Source organism: Eufriesea mexicana, unplaced genomic scaffold (assembly GCF_001483705.2).
Source record: "Eufriesea mexicana isolate 0111107269 unplaced genomic scaffold, ASM148370v2 scaffold3780, whole genome shotgun sequence".
NCBI classification, from domain to species: domain Eukaryota; kingdom Metazoa; phylum Arthropoda; class Insecta; order Hymenoptera; family Apidae; genus Eufriesea; species Eufriesea mexicana.
The window spans coordinates 1,562,491-1,585,108 of NW_016911795.1; the positions used below are offsets into that span (position 1 = coordinate 1,562,491).

At 28.1% G+C, this 22,618-nt stretch overlaps 7 protein-coding genes across 9 annotated transcripts; 3 read left to right on the top strand and 4 right to left on the bottom strand.

Moving 5' to 3' along the window:
* The first annotated feature begins 901 nt into the window (after positions 1-901).
* Positions 902-5,864, top strand: ValRS (Valyl-tRNA synthetase). The gene is made up of 18 exons (XM_017905214.1): positions 902-1,069; positions 1,221-1,394; positions 1,484-1,611; positions 1,744-1,908; positions 1,979-2,180; positions 2,250-2,538; positions 2,608-2,732; positions 2,818-2,963; positions 3,059-3,263; positions 3,328-3,501; positions 3,569-3,690; positions 3,763-3,871; positions 3,942-4,220; positions 4,297-4,629; positions 4,706-4,858; positions 4,929-5,132; positions 5,211-5,486; positions 5,572-5,864. The coding sequence occupies exons 1-18, from the start codon at positions 902-904 to the stop codon at positions 5,785-5,787; spliced, it is 3,468 nt and encodes a 1,155-aa protein (XP_017760703.1). The 3' UTR covers positions 5,788-5,864.
* Positions 5,865-6,735: 871 nt separating this feature from the next.
* LOC108551190 (DENN domain-containing protein 1A) lies at positions 6,736-11,972 on the bottom strand. 3 transcript variants are annotated; one of them, XM_017905247.1, is made up of 15 exons: positions 11,741-11,972; positions 11,334-11,489; positions 11,070-11,207; positions 10,857-10,992; positions 10,723-10,776; positions 10,381-10,638; positions 10,201-10,302; positions 9,874-10,101; positions 9,603-9,779; positions 9,463-9,495; positions 9,143-9,197; positions 8,884-9,067; positions 8,661-8,793; positions 7,472-8,122; positions 6,736-7,240 (listed from the first exon to the last, which is right to left on the bottom strand). In XM_017905247.1, the coding sequence occupies exons 1-15, from the start codon at positions 11,755-11,757 to the stop codon at positions 6,827-6,829; spliced, it is 2,736 nt and encodes a 911-aa protein (XP_017760736.1). In that variant the 5' UTR covers positions 11,758-11,972; the 3' UTR covers positions 6,736-6,826. The 3 variants fall into 3 exon arrangements, with proteins under 3 accessions (XP_017760736.1, XP_017760737.1, XP_017760738.1); XM_017905248.1 differs by lacking the exon at positions 7,472-8,122; XM_017905249.1 differs by lacking the exons at positions 7,472-8,122; positions 9,463-9,495.
* Positions 11,973-12,341: 369 nt separating this feature from the next.
* On the top strand, positions 12,342-13,594 carry eIF3f1 (eukaryotic translation initiation factor 3 subunit f1). Its single transcript, XM_017905339.1, has 5 exons — positions 12,342-12,490; positions 12,609-12,778; positions 12,850-13,032; positions 13,118-13,339; positions 13,421-13,594. The coding sequence occupies exons 1-5, from the start codon at positions 12,382-12,384 to the stop codon at positions 13,592-13,594; spliced, it is 858 nt and encodes a 285-aa protein (XP_017760828.1). The 5' UTR covers positions 12,342-12,381.
* Positions 13,595-13,843: 249 nt separating this feature from the next.
* Positions 13,844-15,299, bottom strand: Arp10 (Actin-related protein 10). Its single transcript, XM_017905346.1, has 5 exons — positions 15,186-15,299; positions 14,965-15,117; positions 14,611-14,895; positions 14,254-14,533; positions 13,844-14,181 (listed from the first exon to the last, which is right to left on the bottom strand). The coding sequence occupies exons 1-5, from the start codon at positions 15,263-15,265 to the stop codon at positions 13,846-13,848; spliced, it is 1,134 nt and encodes a 377-aa protein (XP_017760835.1). The 5' UTR covers positions 15,266-15,299; the 3' UTR covers positions 13,844-13,845.
* Positions 15,300-15,764: 465 nt separating this feature from the next.
* Rpn12 (regulatory particle non-ATPase 12) lies at positions 15,765-16,826 on the bottom strand. Its single transcript, XM_017905340.1, has 3 exons — positions 16,698-16,826; positions 16,466-16,538; positions 15,765-16,387 (listed from the first exon to the last, which is right to left on the bottom strand). The coding sequence occupies exons 1-3, from the start codon at positions 16,824-16,826 to the stop codon at positions 15,768-15,770; spliced, it is 822 nt and encodes a 273-aa protein (XP_017760829.1). The 3' UTR covers positions 15,765-15,767.
* Positions 16,827-17,264: 438 nt separating this feature from the next.
* Positions 17,265-19,592, top strand: eEF1gamma (elongation factor 1-gamma). The gene is made up of 8 exons (XM_017905381.1): positions 17,265-17,455; positions 17,582-17,731; positions 17,983-18,046; positions 18,116-18,258; positions 18,464-18,766; positions 18,836-19,123; positions 19,199-19,351; positions 19,437-19,592. The coding sequence occupies exons 1-8, from the start codon at positions 17,444-17,446 to the stop codon at positions 19,590-19,592; spliced, it is 1,269 nt and encodes a 422-aa protein (XP_017760870.1). The 5' UTR covers positions 17,265-17,443.
* A 798-nt stretch (positions 19,593-20,390) lies between these two features.
* On the bottom strand, positions 20,391-21,765 carry mRpL49 (mitochondrial ribosomal protein L49). The gene is made up of 3 exons (XM_017905384.1): positions 21,642-21,765; positions 20,811-20,991; positions 20,391-20,691 (listed from the first exon to the last, which is right to left on the bottom strand). The coding sequence occupies exons 1-3, from the start codon at positions 21,744-21,746 to the stop codon at positions 20,417-20,419; spliced, it is 561 nt and encodes a 186-aa protein (XP_017760873.1). The 5' UTR covers positions 21,747-21,765; the 3' UTR covers positions 20,391-20,416.
* Positions 21,766-22,618: the final 853 nt, after the last annotated feature.

Here is a 22,618-nt window from a genome sequence, read left to right on the forward strand (position 1 = left end):
CATGTAGGGTTGTTAAGTTCAATACTACGTTTCAACGATTGGTTGAAGCTCTTGTGATAGATTGGATAACTTAATTGCTAGTAAAGCAATTAATGAAACTTTTCTGATGTTACCGAGTAATGGAATATTATTATGCTAAAGATTGTGTTGCTTAGCAACACGTACGTAAAAATACAATACATGATATTAACAGCTGAATCATAAAATAATCATAGTCGAAACCTAACTATATCCATAGTAGCTATTGAAGAAATGTAATAATTAATGACATGAAAAAAGATAATAATGAAATAACTCATTATAATATAATATATAATATAATTATAATGAATGTATAATTCTACTGGTTCATATAGCATAGGATTACAGAATAATGAAATACAATAGTATCAGGAAAGAAAAGGAAGACAATTTTTTACATCACTTTATTTGTATCATTTTAATAATTCTTTTTATAACTGTGATTATATAGTATAATGTATACTATTAAAATGGCGAAAGGATTACGATGATTTGAGTTCTATATATGTCTATAACATGAGCATAATTTTCTTTAATATTTCAATCGACTATGATTTCATATATTTTATTAGGGATTTTAAGATTTTTACTGTTGTTTTTTTAGTTACGTAGAAATATTTACCTATACCTATTTAGCTTATTACCTAGCCTATTTAATTTTTATCTCATGCCATCTCGTGTTTGTTCACAGAAATACAATATAATACTTCACTGTTTGCCACAGCAATGAATCTCTTCTTTATATTTATCGGTTATAAATTTGCATCAAGTGGATGGTGTAGAGAAAGCGTGCGATTGATATAACTTTCTCTAGTGTGTCATCAGCTTATTTATTCTAATAACTAAATATTTAAAAAGAGTGTAAAATAAAATTGGCAAAATGATTGATATTAAAACCGATGAAATTAACAGAGAGACTGAAGTCTTACAGAAAAGTGCAAAACAATTACAGAAAGAAGCAAAAAAACAAGCAAAGTTAGAAAAATTTAAACAAAAACAAGAAAAGAAAGGAAATGATAAAACTTTAAAAGTAAAAGAAAAGAACGAAGTAAGAGTGTTAAAATTTTTTGTTTTCCTTTATTTTTAATTGTTAATTTTTTTATTATCCATGTGGCTTTTATTTTTAAATTAGTTATGCAATTCATATTTCTTCCTATTAACTAATTTTTGTTTAAGCTATAAACTATTTTACTTGTTAGAATATTGAAAAGAAGAAAGAATGCAAAGAATCAGCAGTATATATGGTAAATACACCTATAGGAGACAAAAAAGATGTTACATGTGCAATGCCAGATGCATATAGTCCAAAATATGTTGAGGCTGCATGGTATGCATGGTGGGAAAAAGAGGGTTTTTTTAAACCTGAATATGGTGTATGTACTTAAAATGTCTTAATAAAGAATTGGTTTTTTTCATTTCATTTTATAATTTTTATATATTTTCTTTTTATCATTTATTACAGGGAAAGAATATATTAAAAATAAATCCTAAGGGGAAGTTTGTTATGATAATACCACCTCCCAATGTGACTGGATTTCTTCATCTAGGACATGCCTTAACTAATGCTATAGAAGATGCTATTACTAGATGGTAAAATAATGCTTGAACTATTATATAAAAATGTGTAATTTATAAAAATAATTTAGTCTGTTTTGCTTGTGAATTACTATCTAATCATTTGTAGTTAATAATTTTATACAACATATTTTTATAATTTACAAGGAATCGTATGAAAGGACTTACAACATTATGGAATCCCGGTTGTGATCATGCAGGTATAGCTACTCAGGTGGTAGTTGAAAAGAAACTTTGGAAAGAAGAACATAAAACACGTTATGATATAGGAAGAGAAAAGTTTATAGAAAAAGTTTGGAAGTGGAAAGAAGAGTAAGTATAAATGGATTATATGTAGTTTGAAAATAATATGACAAATTTATACATTAGTTATATATTTTAGGAAAGGAAACAGAATTTATTTACAATTGAGGAAATTAGGTGGGTCATTTGATTGGGATAGAGTTTGTTTTACAATGGATCCAAAACTGTGTTATGCTGTTAGAGAAGCATTTATAAGATTACATGATGAGGGTGTAATTTATAGAAGTAATAGATTAGTCAATTGGTCTTGTGCATTAAAAAGTGCTATATCTGATATAGAAGTAAGAATTTTTGACTAAACAATAGTTTTTTAATTGTTTACATTTCATATTAAACATTTGGTTATGTAGGTTGATAAACTTGAATTAACTGGTCGAACGTTACTTTCAATTCCTGGATATCAAGAAAAAATAGAATTTGGAGTTTTAGTACTATTTGCTTATGAAGTAATTAATTCTGAACAAAAGATAGCAATAGCTACTACTCGTATTGAAACAATGCTTGGGGATACAGCTGTTGCTGTTCATCCAAAAGATACTAGGTATACTCATCTTATTGGAAAATATGTACAACATCCATTTTGTGATAGAAAATTACCAATTATAGCTGATGAATTTGTTGAAATGGAATTTGGGACAGGTTAGCGTTAATAATCTAATAAGAAATCTTTGTGTTAAAACAACATTAGTTTAAAATTGGTTTTTATAGGAGTTGTAAAAATTACACCAGCACATGATCCTAATGACTATGAAGTAGGGAAAAGACATAATTTACCATTTATCACTATTTTTGATGAGAATGGGAATATTATTGGAGATTATGGACAATTTACGGTGTGCATAGTTTTTGTGAAAATATTACGTTTTATTTTATTTATAAAAATTAATTTATGTTCATTAAAATGATCTTTATTTTTAGGGAATGAAACGATTCCATGCCAGAGCAGCTATAATAAAAGAATTAATTGCAAGGAATTTGTTTATTGAGATTAAAGATAATCCTATGATGGTTCCAATATGTAGTAGATCTAAGGATGTTATTGAACCATTAATGAAACCTCAATGGTAATTTTATTCTTATATATTCCTATTAATTAAAATACAATGAAGTCAATTACTTATATTAAATTACATAAATTGTTCATATTTTTCATTATTAGGTACATAAAATGTAATGAAATGGCCGAAAGAGCATTAGATGCAGTGAAAACTGGTGAATTAAAAATTATTCCTGATCAATATAAGAAAATTTGGTACCATTGGATGGAAAACATAAGAGATTGGTGTATATCTCGTCAATTATGGTGGGGTCATCGTATTCCTGCTTATTGTGTTAAAATAAATAATATAAATGTTAATATCAAGGTAATTTCAGAGAATATCAAATTGTAATGTTTTGCATTTTATTATACAAATTCATGTTACTTAGCTAGATGATGATTATTGGATAAGTGCGCATTCGGAAAGTGAAGCTAAGGAGAAAGTTGTAAAACAGTTAGGTATAACTGAAGATAACATTATTGTTGAACAAGATCCTGATGTACTGGATACATGGTTTTCTTCGGGTTTATTTCCATTTTCGATATTTGGATGGCCAGATAAGGTGCATATACGAATTTTGTTATTTTATTTAACTCATTTAATATTAAAGTAAAATAATTGTATTTTAGACAAATGAACTTGCAGCTTTTTATCCTGGTACATTATTAGAAACTGGCCATGATATTTTATTTTTCTGGGTAGCAAGAATGGTTTTTTTAGGTCAAAAATTATTAGGAAAATTACCATTTAAGTATGTACTCTTTTATATTCTTACATTTGACTTTTTATAATTAAATAGTTATATAAAACAATGCATTTACAGAGAAGTATATTTACATGCTATGGTCCGAGATGCTCATGGCAGAAAAATGAGCAAATCCCTGGGAAATGTAATAGATCCTATGGATGTAATTAATGGAATATCATTAGAGGTATATTTCATCTTCCACTTTTTTTGAATTCTGGCAAAGTATTTGTTATTTACACAGTATTTTCGTTTAGGATCTTCATAAGCAATTATTAAATTCAAATTTAGATTCAAAAGAGCTTAATTATGCTATGGAGGGACAAAAACGCGATTATCCTCAAGGAATTCCAGAATGTGGAACTGATGCTTTAAGATTTGCACTTTGCGCTTATACAATGCAAGGTCGTGATATTAATCTTGACATTCTTCGCGTACAAGGATATCGATTTTTCTGCAATAAAATATGGAACGCTATGAAATTCTCTTTGATGTATCTGGATCCTAATTTCGATTATGATGAAGATATTCAAGCGGTAAAACTTTATTTTGATATTGATATTCATAGAATTTTTAAAGTTTTTACCAATTATACATTTTTTTTTGCTATAGGCAAGTAATGATATTCAGAATGATAATATGGTAACTGAAAATGATTGGTATCAAAACACATTAAAGGAAATGTGTGTACAGGGCGCATTAAATAATTATTTAGCAGATTATCCTTATTTAGATGGATATAGCCCTTCGCAAATTGATACGAAAGTTTACCAAACTTTTATCAAATTAGGTATTGATTTAACAAACTATCCTCATTTATATCGTTGGTATAAGCATATGACATCTTATAGTGAACAAGAACAATCTGCATTTCGTGCAGAAGAAAGTAAAATATTATCTCATTGTGGTTGTAAAATATTTGATTACAATAATAGGAGGAAACAGGTAAATAATATTCCAATAAATTAATCTTAAAAGTCAATGTATATTTAAATAAAGATGTGACTTTTTATGTCATTAGTTACGTTGTGAGACGAATGTAAACTTTTGGATGCTTTCTCGTGTAAGTTTTGCTGTAAAAGTCTGTAACGAAGCAATGACGCAATATGATTTTCCAACCGCCACCACTGCTTGTTATAATTTGTGGTTATATGATTTATGCGATATTTATTTGGTTTGTATAAAATCATACACAATTGTTTTTATAAAGTTAGTATTAGTAATTAATATATGTTATTATCCAGGAGTATTTAAAACCAGTATTTCAAAGTAACGATAATAAAAGAAAATATGCAGCGAGAAAAACCTTATTTAAAACACTAGATGTAGGGCTAAGATTGTTGAGTCCTTTCATGCCATATATTACAGAAGAACTTTATCAACGTTTACCTCGCAAAAAACATCTTTATCCCAGTATTTGTGTTAGTCAATATCCAGACATTTCAGAGGTACTAATTTCTTTCTTTAACTATTATCCATAGTTTCTTTCATGTAAAAAAATTTTTATTGTATGATATTCATTATAGTGTTGCTGGAGAAATGAGGAAATAGAGAAAGACGTTGATTTTGTTAATAAAATAATAAAAAATATTCGATCAGCGCGTGCAACGTATAATTTACCGAACAAAGTAAAGACTGCAGCATTTCTTGTATGTAGTAATAACAACTTGAAAAAAAAGCTTCTAGAATATCAATCACTGATAGAAATTCTCGCTTATTCTACACTTAATTCAATGGAACCACCAACAGGATGTGCTATTGTTACTATCACAGATACAGTTCAAGTGCATCTACTTTTAAAAGTAATGATCATTAGCAAAATAGTTTTAAAAACTTATCTTAATATATGATAGTTTTGTTAAAGTATCAAATTTGTTTGTATTAAAGGGTTTGATTGATCCAAAGAAGGAGCTAGAAAAACTTAGCAAAAAGGAAGAGCAGTTAAAGGATAATATTCACAAAACCAAACAAGCTATGGAAGTTCCTGATTATAATGTTAAAGTACCTTTGGATGTACAAAATAGTAACAAAGAAAAACTAACAAACAACGAACGGGAATTGCAACAAATCACCGATGCATTATCAGCGTTACGAGCAATGTAATACTTAATTAAAATTGTTTAGGTTTCAGAATTTCATTTGTCCATTATCTTCTTATTTATTAAATAATATTTTATCAAACGGCATTTCTGTTGTCTATTCTTTGGCAAATATTTTTATAAATTAATATAGTTTTCGTTACAAATAACCTTTTGTTTTTTTAAAGTAACCTAAGAAAATAAATTTAAAAGAGTAACTAACAACTTTTTAAATAAATATTTTATAAAATAAAATAAGCCAGGTAGTATGCATAGATAATTATGGCGTTGTAAAAGTAATTACTTTTTGTACTGATTTATTATAAAGCATTGCCAATAAATGCAAGTATTAAATTTAATATGTATATTCAAAATCTAACAAGAATAAGCTAATAATTTCAAAAATCGTACTTAATTTGTTCCGATCGATTTTTTTTATTACATATTGAGAATAATTATTTATAAGATGTAATTAAATTGTGAAGGTAATATTATATTAACAAAAAGTTCAGTTAAATAATAGAAATTATATATGCATTACTTTGTCAATATCATTTGCTGTTTTACTATAATTTTATGATATAATTATTTTAACATTAATATTTAAACTTAAATGTTTCAAGAATTTGTCCCAATAATATTAGACTATGCCTCTATTTTTTTTTTAATCAAGCTTTTAAATAGTAGTTATATTTCTTATTTTAATTAAGCATATCGATTGAAACAAATTTCATACACAAATTTACAATAGAATTTGGAGAACTAATGGATTAGAAATTGCACGAAATCAAATTTGAGAGTATTGCAAATCTTATTCTATCAGTTCTCAATATAAAAAATGTATAAGATGTTATATTTGTGCTACAAAGCCAAATTGTCGTATTCCGCTTTATAACGGATAGGATATTACAATTCATTAAACTCTATTTTACTGTAAAACTATTCACAACTATGTTTTTGCAGGCATTCAATGATTCATATGTTTATGTGAATAACAAAACAAAAGAACAGTATTAACATTATATATACAATGGTGATATGTGAATAGTAATCGAATTCATTACTTATTCAAATTTTGTCCAATTGTTTTGTGACTTAATGGCAGGTGCATTCAGAGCTAAGCTGAACGTATTATCAATATTAATACTGCTTTCGGATGTGTTGCATACCGTAGAATTCTTCGACGGTGAATCGCCGTTGCTTATACTAAATTTATTAAAATCCAAACCGTATGCTTGCAACAGATCCAAATCGCCGGCATTGTCGGAAGATTTTTGTTGCTTATCGTTATTTTTGTGCAATGGTTGAAAGTAAGGGTATAATGGGTTGCTAAGGCCTTCACCCATCTCAGGTATATGCAATGATTGAGTCATTTGTTTGGAACTTGCAAATTCTGATGATTTGGAAAGCAATGGGTCAAAATCATTGTTGCTCCCGGTTGAATCTAATCTAATTAAATCTGGCATTTCCGGAGATTCCTATGAACAAGAATAAAAATGGTTTGTTAAAAATAAAAATATCTATTCTTAAGAAGAATCTTCAAATTGAAATAAAAAAGAAAAAATTACACTTTTTTAGTAAAACAGAGGATTACTTGACAAATCAGTCACAAGGAAGGACAAACGCATAATATATGTTAAAATGACTGTATAATGACTATAAAAACCAAATATAAATCCACAAAATAAATAATGAATGATGATGTTTACCTTCAAATACGCAGAACAAGATGTACTATTGTATGCATGGGATGGTATGTAACAATTAACAGAGAACGATGCATTTGTAGCTTGAAAAATTGGTGGTTGTAAGTAAGAAGGAATGAATACTTTACTGGTGTCAAAGGGATCATTTTCTTTTACACATAAATCAGAATTATAATTTTGTATAATACTGTCAATATAAAATGTAGAGTTTTTTGTAGAATTTTCGAAATCATTGTTATATTGCTTTATATCTACTTTTCGGGAATGCAATGAAGTATTATATTTTGTAAATTTAGATGTATGAACTTCATGTAAAAAGTTACTTGATTCAGTATTATCAATACATCTTTGTGAAACGGATAGAAGCGATACTTTGTCAGTTTCTTCTTCTGCTTTATTTGGTTCCGAAACCAAAGTATTAAATGTAAACATTTTATTACTTGTAGTTTGAGAATTTAATATATCATTGGTATTTAGCAAAATATTCGACTGATCGACTGAATTAATCAAGATGGTGGAATGTGGAGTACAGGATGTAATTTTTGTGGAAGAAGTATCATTTGAATTTGTGACAATTGTACTAGGTGGAGGGCCGTGCCGTATATGCCCATTCCATGCAGGTCTCAAGCTGTCTAAACTGCGCACTGGTTTCAACTGAAAGTGATGCATGAAACATTCTTACATTTACTGAATAAAAAAGTGCTTAATATGATTCTGTATATGTAATATGCTATTCAATATTGACCTACATATATACTTAATTTTACATGCACATTTAAATAATACTTTTTAATTATTCTTTTTAAATAGTACCAAATAATATCTTTCATACTTATGTGATACTTTAATATGATAGAAATATAAAATTGATACATCATATTACTTTCTATGATACGAATTAACATATCTTGAGAGATGTTACATGCATGACACGCGTATGATTTATGTGTGTTCCAATGTACATTTATCCAAAATTATTATCATGCCAGTGATGCTAATTGCATACACATATACATCACGTAAGCAATGCTTTACGATACATAGATATTACACAAAAACGTTTCTACACTGCCGATGTTAAATATTTGATATAAGCTAAAATGCTAATCGAATTATAAAAATTTGTGCAAACTACTTACTAGAAATTTCTATGTATTTTTACATAGCAAACAAAAATTTTAAAAATACTTACTGTTCTATCAACGGGAGGTGTATTCGGGAATATTACGTGACGAAGTTCTTGCATCAGATCAATATTCACTCTTTCTGGTGGAGAATCGGATTCTTCGGGAGAACTAGGACTTAATGGCGAATATTGTTTCCTACTATAATTTAAATAATACAAATTAGATTTTATAATATTAGTAAAAAATTATTTCATACAGCAGAGGCATAATAAAACAATAGGGGCGAACCTCGGATCGGTGAAATTACTATTGCGTATTCGAAGATCTTTTCTGTAACTAGTAGTAGCTGTAAAACCGTTTGGCGATTTTGGCGGGGATGTAAAATCAATAGGCCTTCTATCTGATGTGGGTGAGCTAGGCGCGGATCTTGGTTGATGAAATCTCAGACTCGTATCGTTTCTATTTGATCGTCCTTGAACCAGAAAAAAATTATACTAAAATATTATTCGATGCATTTTGTAACAAAGTTTATAAAACACTGTCATACCTTTCCACTTTAAACCTTTATAAGCCGTTTTCATATCCTTCCCCTTATCTTTTACCTGAAATTATAAATTTTGTTAATAGTAATTATTAAATCTAAAAAATAATTCATAGAATTGTTATAGAAAAGTACAAAATTAGTTTAAAAGATAAATAACATAATACTACAGCTGTTATTGCTATATGTATTTGACAATTTCTGTTAGCTGTTATTTTTACATATGTTCATACATAACATAAAAATAAAAAATTTATGATTAGTAACACTAATAACATATATTATATAATATCAAAGAACTAATTTAATTTGTACACTAAACTTACTGATTTAACTGCGTATTTTACAGCTGGATTGGCCTGGAATTGAAAGCAATCAAAAACACAAAAAATAATGATTCACATATTCCAATTTGAAAGCTGATCTCCAGAATATTTCAAAAGAGAAATTAATTAAATTAGCATACCTTGTCTTTTACGCTGCGGAAAAATGCAGAACTTTCTTTTCGCATAGCATAAGTCCATTCCCGATATTGCTGCATAAATTTGCTACCAGATTTAGCAGAATAACTACAGGCTTCCATTTCAAATTCATCAGAGAAGCCAAGTCCTGAATTAAGCATATTCAGTCTTTCTTCTATAAACTAAAATTGTTATCATTATTACATATCTATATATGTCATGTATATCATTTAAAATATTTTTTTACAAATAAAGGAAAACAATATTTATTCATACTTGTTGAAATATTTGTAATTCCAACATTTTTCGTAAAAAAGGTTGCATCGACGATGGTCTGCTCTCCACAAATGCATTCTGATTAAAGGTAATACTCTGCCCTTGTTCTAACGTTAATGCGTCTCTATAACCAGCTGTTAATTGTACCAATGCTCGTAAAAATGCTCTCGATACACCGTCTCCAAGTAAGGTAGGTCTATTACGTAATGCTTTTTTCAAGTTTGTCACCTGGGACAAAGAAACTCTTTATTTTATTATTTAAGATGTGTTTCGATTCTTAAAAATAATTTTGTTATTCCACAAATAAAAGCATATTTTTATACGAACTACGTCTTGAGGTAAAGACTCCAAATCCTGAAATGGAGACTCTATGCTGTTTATATCAGCATCCAGTATAACTACTTGACCAAGATCACTCTTGCGCACTCTCTAAAGGACATAACAAAAACAGTGGAAGACAAAGATGTAAATTATCTGTTTTATAATCAGTAGAGATTATTTAAATACCTGAAGCGTTGGAGTAGGTACACCAATTAAAAATGGCATTGGTGCCAATAAATAATCAATTAAAGATAATGGTAGGACTGGGATATATATATGTTGCCAAATCATGGGATAAATTAAAGCATTACATGCTTGAACACAAGCACTTAATCTTGAAAGACGTTTTGATATGAAAATAATTCGCCGCTCATATAACATAGAAGCAAATATGACCATCATATTATGGGAATCAACAGCACTATAATATTCTGTTAAATTTCTCTAAAATCATAAAATTTTTATACATACAAATTTTTATTTAAATTATTCACATAAAGAATACAATTATGATTTTCTGTTACTTACATTTTCAGGTATACTTGGTAATTGAAATTGTTTTGGACTTTGACAAACGAAATTCTAAAAATTATTAATAAAGATTAATAGTATGCAACATGAATAATATACTAGATGAGAAATACATTTATTAAATTATTTACCACTTTAGAATTTGGTACAGGAATAGAGATAGAACTACCAGGGATAGGAACTGGACTTTTATATACAGTTTCAAGAAATTTCCAAAGATCTTCTCCACTGCCATTGCTCATTAAAGTTGCAATATTATTTAAAAGCCTATTCAAAAAGTATAAGTATATATCTTATTCACATCTAAGATCTCTTTAATTTATCATATTAGAGAACAGACTAACTTGTAAAATATTTCATGCCATGGTAGTGCGCTTAAAATTACTAGGGCTGTGTCTGTTTTAGGATCATGTCTGCAAAACCCAAATGTCCATTTTGAATCTATACTAGTTAGTACAAATGAAAAATGCTGCACCATCAAACTAAAACAAATATACAAATACAATAATATTACATTATATTATAAATACATTTTATTTTATAATTAATTAAATTTGACATCATTAAATAAATGTATAAAATTAAGTAACAGTGAAAATTAAACTTACTTTTCAATTTCACATGGATATGCAAATTTAGGGATAGATTTAAGTATTTCCTCATCTAAGAAAGAAGTTGGGTATTTTTGTAGTATCCAAGGTGGTTTTTCTCTCAATGGTGCAGCAACCTCACAAAAACACTCAAAAAGATGTTGTACATTGTCCCTAAATATATCAATACATTATTGTAATTATAATTTAAAATAAAGTATCTGTATCAATATATATTAAACTTTGATTGAGAAACACATTTGAGCAATGTGTTTCAGATAAAATGTACTTTCACTTATTTTATATATTACATAAAAGGAACAGTTCAATAGTACAATAAGGATATCAACGTATAAAATGGAAGATTAAAAACATTCGCAAAATAAAGTCCATTGAAAAGAATTGAAAATGCAGTATCTGCTTACCTCAATCTGGAACCCATGATAACAGCGAAAAAAAAATAAGTACTTTATATTCTCTTGACGTCTATACGTCATTGTACGTACTACATGACAGTAATACATTCCATTCACGTAAATTTTAATCGCATTGTATGGCTCATTATCACACCCAGTATTATTCTTATCAATAATATACTTTCTTCTCTTTTTTGTTATTCACTGCCAGCAATGTGTTTTAAATGTACCAAACGTATCAACTATTATCTTTGACTAGTAAGAGCATCTTGTATTGAAATCACGCCTACCAGATTAATACATACAATTTTCACAATCATGAGAGTGCCGCATGTTGATTTAGAAGTATGTTCTTTTTTACACCGTAATACACTTAAATTGGTTTAATTAATTTTCTTTATGAATATATTTCTTTTAATTTATGCAGTGTCGAAATATAACGTTCTATTTTAAGTATAAATAAGTATAAATAATTTTAAGTTATATATTTTAGTTTTTGAATTTTGTTAAATGAAAATAGTACGTTTAATCACTAGATGTTTGGATATGAAGTTCATATTCCTCTCTATATTTATATTATCTTATGCTAAAAAAAGTAACGTGATCAGTTTTTGCTTTTTTGTCATATGTGATATTTAGAAGTGTAAAACATGGCGCTTAACCTGACTGTGAAAGTTCATCCCGTAGTTCTATTTCAAATTGTAGATGCTTATGAACGCCGAAAAGCCGAATCTCATCGTGTTATTGGAACATTATTAGGTAACTTTTAATTTTACATTTATAGAAAAACATAATATTTGTTGTAATATAATGTTATTGAAACACAAAATTTAGCAATACTTCAGTTTTACAAAAAAAACGTTATTAATATGTACAGGTACTACGGAAAAAGGAATAGTCGAAGTTACAAACTGTTTCTGTGTGCCACATAAAGAATCTGAAAGTCAAGTAGAGGCTGATTTAACATATGGAATTGATTTATACGAATTAAATCATAGGGTTAATGCCCAGGAAAATATTGTTGGGTGGTGGGCAACCGGAAACGAGGTAAATTACATTAAAAACTGTATATGCATCTTAATATAAATGAGCATGTTTTATTGGAATAATTTTAACAGGTTACAACTCATTCTTCTGTCATTCATGAATATTATGTTCGTGAATGCAATAATCCTGTTCATTTAACTGTTGATACTACATTAGCAAATATTACTAGGATGGGAATCAAAGCTTATGTTTGTGTTCCATTAGGAGTACCTAATGGGAAACAAGGTTCTATGTTTACACCAGTAAAAGTACAAGTATGTAGCATATTATATTTTATAAAATATATTTCTGATAACAAGTAAAAAATAATCTTTATTCAGTAATTATATATTTTCACAGATTACTTGTTATGAGCCAGAGATTGTTGGATTACAGCTTTGCTCTAAAACTCAGTTACCAGCTCATGCACAAATAACTGCTGTAAAAACAGGGGGAGGCATAGAACCAATGATGGATCTTTCTCAAATAGCAGAAGCTAGTGCTAAACTTTCTTCAATGCTGGAACAAGTACTTGTGTATGTTGATGATGTATTAACTGGAAAGCAACTACCAGATAATCAAGTATGCAATTAAACTTAAATTTTTGTAGAATTGTTTTTTATATAATTGTTATAAATTTTATTTATTTACGTTTCTTTTTAGGTTGGTCGTGCTCTTTTGGATATGGTACATTCAGTACCTAAAATGTCAAGTGATCAGTTTGATGAAATGTTTAATAGTAATGTGAAAGATTTATTGATGGTTGTTGCACTCTCACAATTGATAAAAACACAGCTTCAACTTAATGAAAAACTTACATTACTCACAACAATATAAATCTTGTAACATAATTCCAAGGATTTTATAATGTACCTTATATAAATACAAAACATTTCAAATTTTCAAATTCTTATTATATTTATTTAACATTAATTACGCAGTTTTTAAATTTTTTAAGTTTTAATACAAAAAATAAGAAATAAAAAATAAATAAGATTATTCATATTTTATGTACACATATAAATACAACAATTAAAATATGTTCTTTTTAATATAAAAAAGATCAGTGCATTAAATTAGGCAGTATCTTAAATATTATAAGCAAATGATTCGTCTTTTTGATTATCCATCAAATTGACCCAATCTGGAACTCTACCAGATTTTAAATAATTCTCTTTTGTTAAATACCTCACTGGTAAGTTTACAGTTCCAAAAATAGCACCACCTAACCATGCTGTATAATTAGGTTTACTAGGTGCAGTGTGATACATAAATGTTTCAATTTTTAATTTCTCAAAATAGATATTACTCTTTACAAGAGTTAAAAGTTCGGATTTAAGACGACTTGCAAAACCTTTTGCCATTGTTGTACCACCAATTAAAAGTATATTTTCTGCTAAAGTTCGTCTAGTATCTATTGGACACTGAAATAAAAGAATATATTTTTTAAACTAAACAAAGAAAAGAAATTAACAAAATTTATATTTAAATTATACCTGCATAATAGCATTTAGGATCATTGTTGATATACTAAGATTGTCATTATCCCTTTCCCATAACATTTCAAATGCTTTCTCTCTAACTTCACCAGGTATAATAATACTCTTAATTCCAGGATATTTAACTGCTGGTGGAGGATTAGGCATTTCTGCTGTTGCTAATTTAGCTGCTCTCTCCAATGTAGTAACAAAACATGTTCTTACTTTTATATCTTCTACAAGTTTCTCTGTGATATCTACATTGGGATATATTTCCTTTAAAGATTTCATCAAATATCTAATAAAAATATGTAACTGTTATTAGATAATTAATATAATATTAATTAAATATGTAATATAAAATATTTAACTGACTCATGTATGACTTTTCCACCCAAAGGAAGAGCTTGCCATGCTTTTAAGATTGGTATACGTTCAAAAATTGGAATTAACGTAGCTTCCTTATACCCAACATCCAAAACTAAAGCAGAATTGACACCTAAGGTGCCAATGCTTGCTAAATGAGCAGGTAAAAATGTTATGGATCCAATTTCAAAGTGTCTAAACAATACCTTTGCCAATGTATCCCTAAATTGTGTGGGAGCTAACAGAGATTCTAAAATGATGACTCTACTATCCTTTGGACTTATTAAAACGTGTCTGTACCAAAAGATAGAAAATAAATACATAAAATAAAAGAGAAATGTATTTCAAATGATTAATTTATACCTAAAAAATAAGACATGGAGAAATTCAACAAGTAATTGATACAAATCCTCCGTATTTTTATAATCATAGATTTTTCGAAGCTCTTTTGTTTCTGGGCACTTAATTTCTGTTCTTATTATACCGCGTGGATTAGGTTCGCCAGCATAACCAAATCTATTTTCAAATTATATGTCAATATATTAATATATTGAAATTTTTGTTGTAAAAATAAAAACACGTACTTTGTGTATGCACTACCAATATCGAATATCACCACTTTGTTCTCTCTAAGTAATCGAAGGTCTTCGTAAGTACGCATCATCTTGACAGGTAATTTTCTGACAGACTGCAATGGATCTTCTTGTAACATAACCTAAAAATATACCAAAATACTATACATATAACTATCAATTGTCTAGAAATTAGAATTTCAAGCTTTTAGGTTGGACGGTACTTTAATTACCATATTTCAATTCTGTCTTTATTTACATTAAATATTAAAAATAGAAATATATAAAATATTTATAATTATAAATTTTTATGTTTACAAAGCAAAAACTAAAGAGATGCAAAAATTTTAAAATATATATTTTAGTAAAAATTATATATATAATTTTCTTCACGTATTTTTTATTTTCGTTTATTTATATACTTCATTTCTAATATTATTTTAAAATAGCCGATTTTTTTTAATCATATTAATGACTTTATATTCAAAGTAAACTTTTTACAGAGAGTTTTAAAAAGATGTAAAACATTAATTCATAATAACTATATTATAAATTTTATTTATTTTTTTGTCAAATACAGAAAAATGTTTATATTTAAACAATCATTTCAAGTTCTCTTGCATAATCAATTGCTAACGTAGCTAAATCTGCACTGGGAATTGGTTCTTCAGTTTTCTTTTCACTAGTTGTATTAAAGTAAAAATATCCATCATTTGCTAAATTCCAGCTTTTTTTTGTTGCAAATGCTTTTATATCTTCATCTGAATTTAAATTCAGCATTCTTGAGGCATCCTGAATAGAAATCTTATCATATGCACTTTCCATGCATGCTCCAATTTCATCTCGAACAGTATTTAATAAAATATCTATAAAAAAATTATATGATGCTGCTGGTACATTGCCTTTTGCTAAGAATATTTTATTGTATGAACCTTCCATTAAATACTGTTCTAAGCTTAAAGGATGTCTAATATAAACGTTAGATTGTATTTGATCAGAAGGCAATAATTCTAATTCTGTATGAAACTCAGCCACACGATTCTGAGATAGTAGGAATAAAAGATTTAAACCAAGAAGGTGATATTTATATGCAGATTCCATTAACCCTGACTTATAATCAAAGTAATAACACTTTAATTGTGCCATATAACGTTCAAAAGATGGTATATCTTCAGTCACTATACTCCATTGTGCGCCAATTTCTAAAATATCACCTGCAATCATATGTTTGTAATTGCAATAATCAAGATAAAGTTTAGTATATTTTTTTTAAATTATTCATTAATACCCACGTGCTATGAGTAATTCCTTTTGACTTGCTGTGCTATTAGATGTTGGAAGAAACATCAAATGTGTGAGACCAACCTGCGGAAATTAATTGTTCAATAATTAATTAATGTCGTTAAAATATGATGACAATCCATTTTTGACCGACTATAAAAGTAAACAAGGTTATATTTTTATATTTTCGATAACATAAATATTTAAAAAAATATAAATACTAAAATTTATTTGATAACTCACCTTTAACTGATTAAGTAATTCACCGCACTTCTTTAAATTACACGGTGTTGCTGCCCATTCTTCTTTTAGATTTTTGTATACAGACACAACATCTTTTAACGCTGCCATTTTCGGACACTCTACAACCATATAATATACATATTATAGATATGGAATATTAAAACAAAATAAAAATATAAAAAATACAAATTACTTATACAAAATTAAAAGCATTTGTTAATATTAAGAAGTAAATAAAAATGTAGTAACAAAAGTAATAATATAGTAAATATAATAAAGATCTAGTAACAAAATTTCGATCATGTTCAACAAAATTCAAACTGAACTATATATATTATTTATTATTGCTTTATTTCTTTCTATATATTTTTTGTTCGGCAAAATATTTAAAAAAGTACTCAATGAATAAGTTATTTATAATAAATATTGATATTGAAAAAAAGTACAGATTCTTATTAATTAACCAATCGGAATTAATGCATTTACTAATTTCACTATTTATCTTAAATTAAGTCAACAAAAAAAAAAATATTGTTTGAATAATCAAATTACGTTATAAGTGTTTTTATCAATCTGTTACCAAAATTTACATTTAATTGAAGATCGTTATAATATTTCATGAAAGTAAAAGATGCGCGCATTGTAGTTACGTCTTAAGGACATATCTATTCTGTAAAGAGACTTCATATACTCGAGAGAAACGATCTTTACCGGCCTTCAACTTCCTCTTCCCGTAGCTGGATATAATGGCGTCTGGAGTAAGTCCCTGTTGTGCAATTCGAACTGCTAAACATCGACATTATGATAAATAGATGGGAACATAGATTTCAGCAGAAATGGAATTTAATATGAAAATCAAATAATGGACTTTTGATTTATTTCAGACACTTTACACATACCCGGAAAACTTTAGAGCTTACAAGGTGCTCATTGCAGCTCAGTACTCTGGTGCTCAAATCAAGATTGCAGATGATTTCGTTTTTGGCGAGACAAATAAAACCGAAGCATTTTTAAAGAAATTTCCACTGGGCAAGGTAGGATTTTAGATTTTTCTGTTTGTTACTTATATTATGACTTTTTCGACGAACCAGCTGCTATGTTTTTTGAAGTTATATTAATAAATGAATGATTTATATTAGATTATGAAAGAAATTATTTTAATAAAGTTTAAATTTTCGAATTTTCTGTTAAATGTCTTTTTCAATCTTCGAATAATTGCATTATTTCTTTGGTTTATATTCTTCTCTATCAAAAGTTTAACAATATATGTTATTCTTTATGTAAGGTTCCAGCATTTGAAACATGTGATGGGAAGTGTATTACAGAAAGTAATGCTATTGCTTATTATGGTAAGGTTTATGTGTTTGTCATTTGTACAAGTGAAGTTAATGCATAATAAGAGTTCTTATTTCTTTTAGTGGCTAATGATCAATTGAGAGGTAAAACTGACCTTGAACGTGCAGAAATTATTCAATGGTTTGGATTTGCAGATTCAGAAATTCTTCCAGCTAGTTGTGCATGGGTATTTCCATTACTAGGAATTATGCCATATAATAAACAGGTACAAGTCAAAGCTATTTTTATAAATTCTCCTTTAAAGGCAAAGATGATTGAATATCCTAATTATTTTTGTAACTCAAGGAGATATATAAATACTAGCATATTGTTAGAATAAATATGATTTTTACATATGTATTAGATAATATGCGTACAAATTATAGCATTCCATATAATTTCTGAAATTATTAAAATTGAAAATGTTACAGAATGTAGAACATGCTAAAGATGATGTGAAAAAAGCTTTGACTGCCCTTAATTCTCATCTACTCACAAGTACTTACCTAGTTGGAGAACGACTGACATTAGCAGATATTAGTGTAGCTATGACATTACTTCATTTATATCAGTACATTTTGGAACCAAATTTACGTAAACCATATCAGAATGTAAATCGATGGTTCCAAACTGTTATTTATCAACCTGAATCAATGGCTGTAATTGGTGCCTTTAAATTGGCTGAGAAAACTCTTGAATATGACCCAAAGAAATTTGCAGAAACTCAAGGAAAAGTTAATATTATTTTTTTATTTTACAAAAAAAGTTATCTTTAATTTTGTAGTAACAAATTATGTTTACAGTCTTCAAAGAAAGAAAAAAAGGAAAAAGAATCTAAGAAAGAATCAAAGGAAGCAAAGGAGTCTAAGAAAGAGACTTCTGAAGATTTAGATCCAGCAGATGCAGTTTTGGCTGCTAATACAAATCCTTTTGATACATTACCTAAAGGCACTTTCGATCTTGATGATTTTAAAAGATTTTATTCTAATGAAGAGGAAGTAAAGTCTATACCTTATTTCTGGCAGAAGTTTGATCCAGAACATTACAGTATTTGGCTTGGTGAATATAAATATAACAATGAATTAACAAAGGTAAATTAAAAATGTTTACATACAGATAATATTATATTTGCATTGTCTCTAATATCTTCTATATATTTTGCATAGGTTTTTATGTCTTGCAATCTTATAAGTGGAATGTATCAACGATTAGACAAAATGCGAAAAGGCGCATTTGCCAGTGCCTGTCTGTTTGGTACAGATAATGATAGCAGCATCAGTGGTATTTGGATTTGGCGCGGACAAGAGCTTGCTTTTACGGTTGGTTCTTAACCTTTTTTTTTTTTTTTTTGATATTTTTTTGCATTACAGTAGTTCAAAATAATAATTGTACTTTTTTAACCAGTTGTGTCCAGACTGGCAAGTAGATTATGAATCATATAGTTGGACTAAATTAGATCCAACTAAAGAAGAAACAAAACAATTGGTTCAACAGTACTTCAGCTGGACCGGTACTGACAAGAAGGGGCGTGAATTCAATCAGGGAAAAATTTTCAAGTAAAAATTTGCCATATGCTTATTATTAAACAGAACATTTTGTTCGCATGAAATAAACGTAAAAAACTGATAAAATATTATCAAAGTTTACGTGCAAATCCTTAGAATCCTGTATTAAAATAGGGTGTTTCAAAAAAAAAAAAAGAAAAGAAGTGTTCCTTTCCATAGGTCTTTATTATATAACTTGATGTTTTTACCTTTTAAGTTTATATTGTGTTTAAAATATCATTCTAATACTAGTTTTAACACACCTTCTCCAGTATTTGGATTTATTTTAGCATTATATGAATATTGCTAATTTTTAATGAAATATGAATGACATAATATTTACTTCAGCATATACATTCGTAGAAATTTTTTTTTCATACAATTGCGTTAAATTATTTAATTTATAAATTGTTTTAATATATGTCATAAGCAAAAGTAATTTAATAGATTAAGAAGTAATTTTGCTCATTCATTATTGTTTAATAAAGAAGCATATAGCATGACTTTTTATAAAAACAGAAAATTATGAATACATTAAAACACATAAATATGCTGCTATACATACTATAATTCATCTTCCATATACTAGTTTGTGTGAACTATAGTTTTAAATATAACGCATATTTTTACAAAAATGAAGTTGTTGACTTTTCCACTACTAAAATAGATTTTTACGCGTTACACACATTATATTGTTATTTGAATACCAAATATTTAAAATTCAAGAACAAAAAAAGTTTTCTCGTATTTATTTTCAACTTTCTAACAAATAATTACAATTGGAAAATATTTTTCATTTTATATTTACAAAATATGTCTGCATGTAAATTACTACAATATTTAAAATCCTTTTTCATCCATCCACATTTTGATAAGATTCACATAATCTCCTCTAAATTGAATCTCACCTATGAGTTCATTAGTACGAACACCAATTGGCTTCTGGACTCTTTTCTCTATATATTCTTTTAATGCAGATTCAAGTGCCCAAATATCTCCATAAATTTTTCGCACAGTAGTTATTTTTCGCAATCCACGATGAAAAATTTCAAGATATACTGGTTGCATATAATTTTTTGTACGCTGTATATAGTATGGATGAACTTGTGGTTTAGCTGTTAAATAATAAATTAAAATAATAAATCTCATTTTAATATATAACATATATCATATCTCATAATAATACATACAAAATTGTGACTACGGTATTAATACATGGTATGAAACAACTTACCAACAGGTGGTTTCCACCCAGATGGATAATCTTTATTTTCTAAGCAAGGGACAGGTATAGTTTTTGGTTTAAGTAAACGTTGTATATATTCCCATTCTTGTGGATCTTTTGTTATTTTATAATCCGTAAATTTAGTAGAATCTATATACTGTGGTGAAGTTCTAAAACTTCCACATCTTTTCTATATGTACGAACGATGAAAACATAAAATGTTTCGAATAAAGTTTTTTAATAGAATTACATCATATATAAGAATTACTAAGCAATATGATTTATTTTTCTAATAATTTATTATTATTACCTCGTCTATATAAACATTTATAGGTTATAATGTAAGATCAAATAAACACAAATTTTATGAGGCTATATTTAGCACCTCTTTTTTTCTTTTCAAAGAAATTTAGGAGTAAAATTTTAATAAATAACTTTGAACTTTTCTCTATATTTATCATTGGGATAATATAATGTACATTTAATTTTTGTTTAACTTCTGTTTATAAGCTATCTTTTCATATGAATAATTTACTACTTAAAATTCAATTTGGCACATCTGTTGCTTTATCATATTTTTGCTCTGTTTATACTTAATACAAAATTTTATGAATTTAAAAATTGGGTATTTACATATATGACAAATCTTTCCATGAAAAGAATTAAATAAATTTGTCAAAGATAAAATTAAACAAAAACTAAGGACATAAATATTTTGCATGATTTTATTAGTGTGTAGCCCTTCGTTTCTTTATCATAAGACTAATCATTATGGAAACGAAGCAAGCTTTTGTCCCTTATCAAAAATTATGAAAAATAAAATATATTAATATGTAATACCTGAGTATTAGTAGGTAAAATTCTACTCAATGAATTATGCTCGCCAAAAGAGTGAGGAATAATTGTTGAAAGTTTGGAACGTGTGAAAAACCGAAGGGCAGCCATTTTGACTTCAGTAAATAAGGGTCGGTGGCCGCCATTGGTGCGCACGGGCGCGTCTTCCTTTTCGTTCTCGTGCTAGGTCGCGTTTTTCCCTGCGACGCGCTTATATTTCCAGCGTTTTTCGTTCTTAGGAGAAACTTCGTCTTACTTATTCGTGATTTTAATAAACGAACGTGTCATCAAGTGACCGTGATAATGTAAAATCAGACAAATAATGCGGGGTTAGTTATTGCAAATACTGTATAGATTTCGAAGTGCCGCGTTGTTCCAAATTTCGCTGGAAGATTGTTGCTATACAGCCGGGCTTCTTGAAACCGTTTTTTAGCTTACCAATAAGCACGGGTTTCTTAAAAAGTGAACGTATCATAGATATCGGTTCATATAAAACGACAAGGGTTGAATCCATTAAAATAACGCGTTGAATTAGTGCGAACGGACTATGGACCTGGGAGAGGTCGTGTGTTCTACCGTCAGGTGGCGGTAGCCTCAAAACAGTGGGACATCGTACAGACACCCTGCAACGGGACTGTGTTTTTCACAGAATTGTTTTCCGCGTTTTCCCGCAAAAACTACGCTCTTTGACGGTGATTTTTCATCTCAGAGGTAAGTATAAATAACAAATCGAAATCCGAAATTATAAATTCCCTTGATAACTCTTAATTAAGCGAGTAGTAAATCTTGGAAATTTCGAATTGATTCCGACCTTTTGTTTATTCGTGGCGATTTTTTCGCGATGATTTGTTACGTGATTTTTGATAGTTCTTGCCTACTTAACTCTCCATTTTCATCTTTGGAAGTTAATATATGACATGATCTTTCCACCGAAATAAAATTTTCCATGTTTGAGAGTATGATTATCGAAATATCGCGGTAAA

What these genes read in the sequence shown, in the direction of transcription:
- ValRS (XM_017905214.1), top strand. Translation starts at nt 902, where the DNA reads ATGATTGATATTAAAACCGATGAAATTAACAGAGAGACTGAAGTCTTA. An exon ending in TTTTTAAACCTGAATATGGT is followed by an intron (nt 1,395 to 1,483) that starts GTATGTACTTAA and finishes CATTTATTACAG; the next exon opens with GGAAAGAATATATTAAAAAT. An exon ending in GTGCTATATCTGATATAGAA is followed by an intron (nt 2,181 to 2,249) that starts GTAAGAATTTTT and finishes TTGGTTATGTAG; the next exon opens with GTTGATAAACTTGAATTAAC.
- LOC108551190 (XM_017905247.1), bottom strand. An exon ending in TGGCATGAAATATTTTACAA is followed by an intron (nt 10,993 to 11,069) that starts GTTAGTCTGTTC and finishes CTTTTTGAATAG; the next exon opens with GCTTTTAAATAATATTGCAA. An exon ending in AGTAATTTCACCGATCCGAG is followed by an intron (nt 8,794 to 8,883) that starts GTTCGCCCCTAT and finishes TTTAAATTATAG; the next exon opens with TAGGAAACAATATTCGCCAT.
- eIF3f1 (XM_017905339.1), top strand. Translation starts at nt 12,382, where the DNA reads ATGGCGCTTAACCTGACTGTGAAAGTTCATCCCGTAGTTCTATTTCAA. An exon ending in GGTGGGCAACCGGAAACGAG is followed by an intron (nt 12,779 to 12,849) that starts GTAAATTACATT and finishes TAATTTTAACAG; the next exon opens with GTTACAACTCATTCTTCTGT. An exon ending in TTACACCAGTAAAAGTACAA is followed by an intron (nt 13,033 to 13,117) that starts GTATGTAGCATA and finishes ATATTTTCACAG; the next exon opens with ATTACTTGTTATGAGCCAGA.
- Arp10 (XM_017905346.1), bottom strand. Translation starts at nt 15,265, where the DNA reads ATGATGCGTACTTACGAAGACCTTCGATTACTTAGAGAGAACAAAGTG. An exon ending in GGTGGAAAAGTCATACATGA is followed by an intron (nt 14,534 to 14,610) that starts GTCAGTTAAATA and finishes TATTTTTATTAG; the next exon opens with ATATTTGATGAAATCTTTAA. An exon ending in TCCTAAATGCTATTATGCAG is followed by an intron (nt 14,182 to 14,253) that starts GTATAATTTAAA and finishes CTTTTATTTCAG; the next exon opens with TGTCCAATAGATACTAGACG.
- Rpn12 (XM_017905340.1), bottom strand. Translation starts at nt 16,826, where the DNA reads ATGGTTGTAGAGTGTCCGAAAATGGCAGCGTTAAAAGATGTTGTGTCT. An exon ending in AATTACTTAATCAGTTAAAG is followed by an intron (nt 16,539 to 16,697) that starts GTGAGTTATCAA and finishes TAATTTCCGCAG; the next exon opens with GTTGGTCTCACACATTTGAT. An exon ending in AAAGGAATTACTCATAGCAC is followed by an intron (nt 16,388 to 16,465) that starts GTGGGTATTAAT and finishes ATATGATTGCAG; the next exon opens with GTGATATTTTAGAAATTGGC.
- eEF1gamma (XM_017905381.1), top strand. An exon ending in TAATGCTATTGCTTATTATG is followed by an intron (nt 18,047 to 18,115) that starts GTAAGGTTTATG and finishes TATTTCTTTTAG; the next exon opens with TGGCTAATGATCAATTGAGA. An exon ending in GACAAGAGCTTGCTTTTACG is followed by an intron (nt 19,352 to 19,436) that starts GTTGGTTCTTAA and finishes TTTTTTAACCAG; the next exon opens with TTGTGTCCAGACTGGCAAGT.
- mRpL49 (XM_017905384.1), bottom strand. Translation starts at nt 21,746, where the DNA reads ATGGCTGCCCTTCGGTTTTTCACACGTTCCAAACTTTCAACAATTATT. An exon ending in TTTTACCTACTAATACTCAG is followed by an intron (nt 20,992 to 21,641) that starts GTATTACATATT and finishes TCGTACATATAG; the next exon opens with AAAAGATGTGGAAGTTTTAG. An exon ending in TGGGTGGAAACCACCTGTTG is followed by an intron (nt 20,692 to 20,810) that starts GTAAGTTGTTTC and finishes ATTATTTAACAG; the next exon opens with CTAAACCACAAGTTCATCCA.